Source organism: Chlamydotis macqueenii, chromosome 15, assembly GCF_036417535.1.
Source record: "Chlamydotis macqueenii isolate bChlMac1 chromosome 15, bChlMac1.mat, whole genome shotgun sequence".
NCBI lineage: Eukaryota > Metazoa > Chordata > Aves > Otidiformes > Otididae > Chlamydotis > Chlamydotis macqueenii.
Genome location: NC_141570.1, coordinates 6,241,696 through 6,249,049, shown reverse-complemented (window position 1 = coordinate 6,249,049; position 7,354 = coordinate 6,241,696). Strand labels below are relative to the sequence as shown.

General features: G+C 49.7%; 1 protein-coding gene across 2 annotated transcripts; it reads right to left on the bottom strand.

The window, feature by feature from the left end:
• ZFAND2A (zinc finger AN1-type containing 2A) lies at positions 1-3,304 on the bottom strand. Of its 2 annotated transcripts, XM_086760198.1 has the most exons (6): positions 3,022-3,304; positions 2,363-2,457; positions 1,588-1,719; positions 1,245-1,396; positions 593-682; positions 1-155 (listed from the first exon to the last, which is right to left on the bottom strand). In XM_086760198.1, exons 1-6 carry the CDS (start codon positions 3,302-3,304, stop codon positions 146-148), a joined length of 762 nt encoding a protein of 253 aa, XP_086616324.1. In that variant the 3' UTR covers positions 1-145. The 2 variants fall into 2 exon arrangements, with proteins under 2 accessions (XP_086616324.1, XP_086616325.1); XM_086760199.1 differs by lacking the exons at positions 1-155; positions 593-682 and having other exon boundaries at positions 1,241-1,396; positions 3,022-3,175.
• Between the last annotated feature and the right edge of the window lie 4,050 nt (positions 3,305-7,354).

Below are 7,354 nucleotides of genomic sequence, written 5' to 3'. Positions count from 1 at the left end.
TTGGCTTGGAAGGGGTAACAGTTTATTGAAAGCACAAAACATTATGATACAAAAATAAGTTAATTACATAGAAAATTTTAAAGACCTATAGACAAGATTAACTTTAAAGTTGATAAATGTTTGATCCAGAGGTGAAGAGCCTCTACTATCTGCATCTGAAAGACAAAAGAATGCACTGTAAGAGCTAGACAACTAAAACTTTCAGTTACAAGGACTTTCAGTCACCATGGCAGGGAAGGGCTTGGACCACTTAGACTCAGACATTTGCTATACTCTCCTCAGCATTCTGAGGACATACTGTTTTTCCAGAACTTGACCAAGCCTCACACTGAGCAGGTGTGAGACTAGCCTGCTGTTACAACAATTTGATGTCCTAATGCTTGTATCTATATAGTTATTTTAATTACTACAGTGCGGAGAAGTAAAGATTTACTTGTGCTGTCAGAACCCCTCTGCCACATTCCTAACACTGATCAAAGGTCAACTACCAACTCTAGAGCAGGTGGTGGTATGACAGTGGCACTCCTACACTGTTTAAAAATACTCTTGTGTCAACACAATCGTATTTGTCTTCTCATTCTACAGCTTATACCTGTTGTGCTGAAGTCTCCCGTTAGATGGCACTCCAATTGCTCCCGTTGACTTGAAGGCAGTCTGAGAGGCTCTCATCAGAGCTGCGTATCTACAAAGAAACACAACCAGGCTCAGCACTTCTGCATGCTGCCAGTAATTTCACTCTTTCATCCAGTTCAGTTATCTACATCTATCACAAGCCCTACAGTTCTATTACACAGAACAAGGAAGGTACATCTGCCTGCAAGAAGCTTTGTTTTCATAAAAATCCATCTAACTTTTGCTTGACAAGATATTGATTTTGTTCTTTGTTACTTCAAGGTGTTAGTAAGAACTTCAGGATTCCAGTATATAGATCCAGACACCAAAGAGTACTTTAGATGGCCAGTGCCTATTCACAGTTCAATGACACTAGGAGTCATGCTATCAAGACAGGTAAGCTTGGAAGTATTGTGGGAAAGCATTTGACAAGAAGCTTTTATCTTGGCTCACAGACTTTCAGAAATTAGGACCAAAATACAAAGACAAAACAGCAGCTGTTTTATTGACATGATCAGCAGTTTACAGAATTCCCTATTTGTCTGAGCTCCACACCAATCCCCAATACCAGCTCTGAAATTCCAGCTTGAGGAAAAAAATAATAAAAAAAGAGTATCATAAATAGAGCTTACCCTGCCTTGGAAATTGGGTGGCTGCTCCCTTTACAGTCATGATCCAGAGGATGCCGATGTTTTATGCAGAAGTTGCCACCACACTGCTCACAAACTACCTTCATCATCTCTTTCCTTTTGCAGCCTGGCTTTAAGCACTTGTTTGTGAAGATCTAAATAACAGAAAACATGAATCTAGCAGTGTTTGCTTGCTTTCTGTGACCAGCTTCCCAAGTAATGACCAAACTGAAGCATGAACGCTCACATTCCCTTAGAATTAAGATGAAACAGAACAAGCTTCTACACGTTCTGCTGTCAGAAGACCTAGCTTAGGCAGTTTAGATTTCAAGAGCAGTTTCCTTACCCTCTGCTTTTGCCGTGCTGGATTGTATTTGCAGTCATTATCCATGTGGGCCCCAACCACAACATCTGGTATTTCCCCCTTCTGTACTGGGACAGGTGCATTACAGAGCGGACACACTGGAACCTGCACATTCTAAGAACATAGCACACCAATTAGATTTCCAACTCAATTATTCTCCTGTCTTTCCTCTTCTCTTACTCATGGGTGACAGAAGTGTATTCAACTGTTTTATGTTCTACTCATTCACCAATGCTCTTGAGGATATACTTCACAAAGGCAACTGCAAATCATTATCCAAAAAATACAGACGTGCTTTGCCAAATCAATTTGTAGCAACATATTTGGAAAGTTAACTTTAAATACGCTTCTAGGCTCTCTGGAATTAAAGCCTTTGAACATTTCAAAGGCCAAGTATGGGCCAGAGATCCAAGTTTGGCTCCACTTCTTCTCTTTATTTCTTCTGTAGCTTCATGTTTACTATCCTTCAACTTAAAGGACTGGGGCTGCAGAAAGTTTTAGGCCACAACACATTACTTAAAATGCAAAGCACTCCTCTCTGGGAAGATGCAGTGCAAGTGAAAAAACCTAGAACCTAGCAGTACTGATTTCTGAAACATTACGTTTCGATATATTTGAAATACAGCTGTATCATTAATTTACATCCTGTGGTTCTCCCATCCGCTTTTATTGAAACCACAGGTCAAGTTTCAGAGCAGCCTTTACACATGACTCAGCAATTCTGCTGAGAGTTACTGACTCACGCACAGGAACTTACCTTCTTGTAGGCAGAGCCGCACTTGTGGTCATCGTAACGGATGTGATCTTTACAGAAGACCTCCCCACATGCATCACATTTCAGAGGAAGGAAGTCTGGGAGAAAAATAATAATAATAATAAAAAGATTCTCTTCAAGCAGAGCTAACAGCTGTAAGAGTACTTACAAAAGACACCAAATAAGTTCTAAAGCAAGTTTTTGTGTAGTGACAATCCAGTTATCTCTAGAGAAATTGTATCATTATTCATAAACATTCAAACTAAAAGAGTAAGAGTGGTAAGTTTTCCTTTTTTTAATCCAGTGTTAAGCCAGCACAAGCCAGAAATACCTCAGGAGCTGCTTGAAGGCAGAAACTTTGAGTGAGGGATTAATCAAGAGCGAGGAGCTGACGTACAAGTCCGGAGCCCAGCCCCAAAAGTCTTTTTATCCTTTAAACGCCCCCTAACAGTTTAACAGCAGACAAGAACACAGCACACTGGGCCCAGCACCCTTTGACCAACCTACCCGGGGGGGCTGCAGAGGCAGCACGGGCACCTGCCACAGACCAGAGGGTTCAGGACCTGTCCCCCGCGCCCCCCCCCATCCCTTACGAGCCCCATCCGGCCGGGGCTCCCCGGGCAACCGGTCCCCTCTCACCGCCCCCCGAGGCCGCTCCTCACCCAGCTGCTTGCAGGCGCGCTCCGAGCAGTGCTCGCCCAGCCCCGGCAGCTCCATACCGGCCACAGGACCCTCACCTCGGAGACAGGCCGGACCCCCGCCGCCGCCTTTATCCGCCCGCCGCTGACTCAGCCCGGGCCCGCCCCCGCCCGCTGAGTCACGCTCCCGGCCGCCGCGGATGACGTCATGGCGGCCCGAGCCAATGGCGCCTCCCGCTCTCCGTCGACGCCTGCTGCGCGTTCTAGGCGGGCGGCCAATCGGCGGCCGGGGAGCGCACGGAGTCATGCACCGGGGGCGGGGCCGTGACGGGGCAAATCTGGGGGGGCGGGGCTTGGGCATGGGCGTGAGCATGGGCGTGGGCATGAGTTTGGGTTCGGGCTTGGAGATGGGCATGGGCTTGGGTTTGGGCTTAGGCTTGGGCATGGGCATAGGCTTGGGTTTGGGCTTGGGCTTGGGCTTGGGCTTGGGTTTGGGTTTGGGTTTGGGCTTGGGCTTGGACATGGGCATAGGCTTGGGTTTGGGCTTGGACATGGGCATAGGCTTGGGTTTGGGCTTAGGCTTGGGCATGGGCATGGACTTGCAGACAGGGATGGGGATGGGAATGGAGATGGGGAAGGAGGTGGAGATGGGGATGAGGATAGGGATGGGGATGGGCACTGGGATGGGGAAACAGGAAGGGAAGGCAATGGCATGGGAAAGGGCACGTAGATGAGTTCAGGTGCGAGTGAGGGCAGGGGTGATGATGAAGATAAGGCCTCTCCAGCTTCCCCAGAGGATCGCATCTGCATGGCACGAGCAGTCCCGCTGCAGGGAATGCCCTGGTTGTGCTCCCCAGAATGTCCCATGAATGCGGTTAGAGGGATGAGAGTGCAGGTCTGTCCTGGCCGGGGGACACACGTCTCAAATAAGGACACATGGGAGAGTGCCCTGGAAAAGCCCATGTTGAGCTGGTTTGCTCCAGAGGACACTGCAGTGTCTCAATCCTTTGCCTCTTCCATCTTAATTTCATGTTTTCATCAGGGCTTAGGCTGCTGCACCATCCCTCTGGATTGCGATGCTCGACTCGTGTTACTCACAAGCTTTAAAATAAATCCAGAGAGTTTCCTGAGAGGGTGTTCTCATCAGCAGGCTGATGCTCAGGGCCCCGCTGCAGGACTTCAGCATGTGCTCTCTGGTTTGAGTGGGCAAGCCTCAGCTGCAGCTGTGGCTTTGCACAAGTCAGCTGGATAAAAAGTTTCCCAGTTGGTCTCTGTTTCTAAATGCTCGTCTCACTTTAACGAGGCACCTCAGGATCAAGGTGTAGTTTAGAAATGTTGATCTTTGAACGTGTGTAGTAATACTGGGTTTGCACGGAGGAGGTGAGGACTGCTGATTTAGTGGCATTTGTTACGGGATTGAGAAATGGCAAAACGTTGTTCTGCCTCTGCTCTCCCCAGAAAACACCTGACTTTCTCCTGTGTACATGACTCAGCCAAGTGGAGCTATGAGATCAAAGAGGAGCTCTAGGAAGGCGTGGTGACTGACTGCAAAGGCCAATTTGTGCTGCCAGATTCTGAGAATGGCATGTGCCACCCGTCCATCTCCATGTCACCTGGTCATGTGGTGTTCATGTGCCTCCCGCTGTGCGTGCCAGCTTACAGCTGGCCACACTGGTGTTACAGTCCTCCCAACAGCACAGTCCTACTGGGTTAAACAGCACTGCGTCACCAGCCAGACACTTTCCCACACATATTAATTTTCCCACCTGGACTTATGAAGTTACTAAAAATCCTTATTTAAAGCCCTTCCTCTGAAGAGCAACTGCACTGACAGCATTGCAGTCTGCCGCAGGTCTTTGTCTTGTGACAGGCAAACTGATTTCATCTCCTTTGCTGTGGCGCTTGCTGCATGAGGTCTGATCCAACCCCCCTGCAAGGAGCAGGGACATCCCCAACCAGATCAGGTTGCTCAGAGCCCCGTCCAACCTGGCCTTGAATGTTTCCAGGGATGGGGCATCCACCACCTCTCTGGGCAACCTGGGCCAGTGTTTCACCACCCTCATTGTAAATTTTTTTTTCCTTATGTCCAGTCTGAATCTGCTAGGTGAGATGCCCAGCACCTGACAATACAGTTATGCAGCATCTTCCACCAAGTTCTGTTGGCCAATGGAGGTGATTAAAAGGATTTCCCTCACCTGAGCTGAGTCAGCTACCTGGTGTCTACTGGGGAGGTGGGGAGCAGGCAGAGCATGGCACTCACCCACTTTGCTTGTTCTTCTGACCTGGTTGGTTTTGACAATTAGGAGAGTGTTAAAAAGAAGCAGAAAACAGCAAAAAATATCCAAATACAAACAGTAATAGAAAGTCCACTTCTATGAGGTACTTCGAGACCTTCGCTCCGTTATGCATCCGTGCATCAGCTCCGTTACACTATTTACACAACACTCGAGAACTTGGGAAGCGCAAAGAAAACCACATGCCCTGCTGAGCTTGCGGGCTGATTTTTCTCGTACAAAGCATCTACCCAGCGCCCAAGAGGAGTGGCACCCCAGTGATCACCCTGGGAAGGCTTGCCAAAAAGCGGCGGGGGGTGAGCTAGGCGGAGAGGAAGAGGCTGGCGGCTTCGCTGGCTGGCTGATGCTGCCCTGCAGACTGGAGAGCTGCTGCCAAAGGGATCACGTTTTGTGGTGGGGAAGGGAGGAGTTAGCGTACGGATAACAACAGAAATGGCTCTGCACAGATTAGACGCTCTTAAGGAAGACTGTAAATCCCAAGTCTAGAAACCCACACAGTACAGGCAGCCGTCTTAATAGAAACGAGGATTAGAAATTAGCCGAGGTCTTTAGTGATATTTTTAGAAGGTTGCTCCTGACAGGTTGGGCTGCTGAGAACCAGAGGAAAGTGCCGAACCCCGTATTACTTGGGAAAGGATCACACAGTGCAGCGTGTGATTAGAGGCTGGCTAGCTTAGCGACAAGGGGGATAGGTGGGTTAGAACTGATTCGGGAGGAATTAGCAAGGGAAATTGCTCGAGAAGCAGAATTTGATTAGGGGCAGCCAACATGGATTTATGAAAGGAAAGCTATGTGTAACTAACTTGCTGGAGTCTGGGGGAGGTACCGTTCCCCGGCAGCCTGCGGCGTGTTGGTTTTCTATAACCTGATCTGCAAAAGGAAAGCCTGGCCTTTGCCTCCAGAGTGGTGATGCTGGGTGGGATGGATGGGGGTCACCTCCCTCCCCTGTCTCTGCTCGGTCTCTCTAACTCCTCTTTTCCCCTCCATTCCCTTTACTCCTTTTCTAGTTTTTTAGTGGAGGAGGGCTATTGCTTTTCCCTTTGTCCTGTGGTTCTACTCTTTGTCCCTTTCTCTCCCATGGGATGTGGGATTGTCCCTTGGCGGCTTAGCAGGTGTTTAAATGCCACCATCCAGGTCACCATCCACCTTGTCAGCATGGTCTGCCTTAGGACACACGCTGCATCCTAAAGGGGATAAAACAGCTCTGAAGAGGATCGCAGCCTTCCTCAACTTCATGGATGGCTGCTCCTTCAAACAGGGCTCCCAAGAGCCATTATTTTGGAGAAGGCTAGAATTGCTCTGCAGAAAAGAGAAAATCCTCTGACAGCCTCAGACCTGCACACCACTGTCCTCCAGTATGGCCAGTCCGGCCTGGCAGAGGCGAAGCACACAGGAGCAATGGCCAAGGGAGACTTGACCCAGCCAAAGGGACTGTCACGCTGCCCAGAAGAGAGAGAGAACATCTTCAAGGGCTTTCCCTGTCCCCTCTGCCATGGCAGCTCTAATTGCATGGCTGGAGAAAGCCCGTGCTGCTGTTCAATGCCATGGCTTTCAACGCGACGGAAAACCCAAATGGGACAGCCCACAGGCAGCTTCGTTTCCTCCTGTGCTGCCAGCCTGTGAGGGCAGGGGGACATTTGTGGGACGGCAGGGGGACGACTGTCCCGCATCACTGCCAGCTATGGACATGGCATGGATGGGGAGCCAGGGATGTGGCTGGCTCCGTCCTATGGCTCAGGGCAGGGTGTGTCCCCTTCCCACCAAGGTGTGTTTGACAGGCAGCACAGCACAGAGATGCCCGTAGCCAAGCTGGGTCTGTTCAACTTCTCTCTGCCTTGTGTGCCCCAAACTTCTTCCAGCACCACCTGGAAGACACAGAAAAGTCCCCTGTTCCCAGGCTCCCCCGGGCCACCCCATTGCCCACAGTCCTCCTGCGCCAGCCAGGAGCATCCTGCTTGCTGCTCCAGCTGCGGAGCCACCACTGCAGCATTAACATTCAGGTGACTCCAGCTCACATTTGCCTCTTCCGGGTCTCTGAACTCCAATCCCATTGTCCTGCTTTT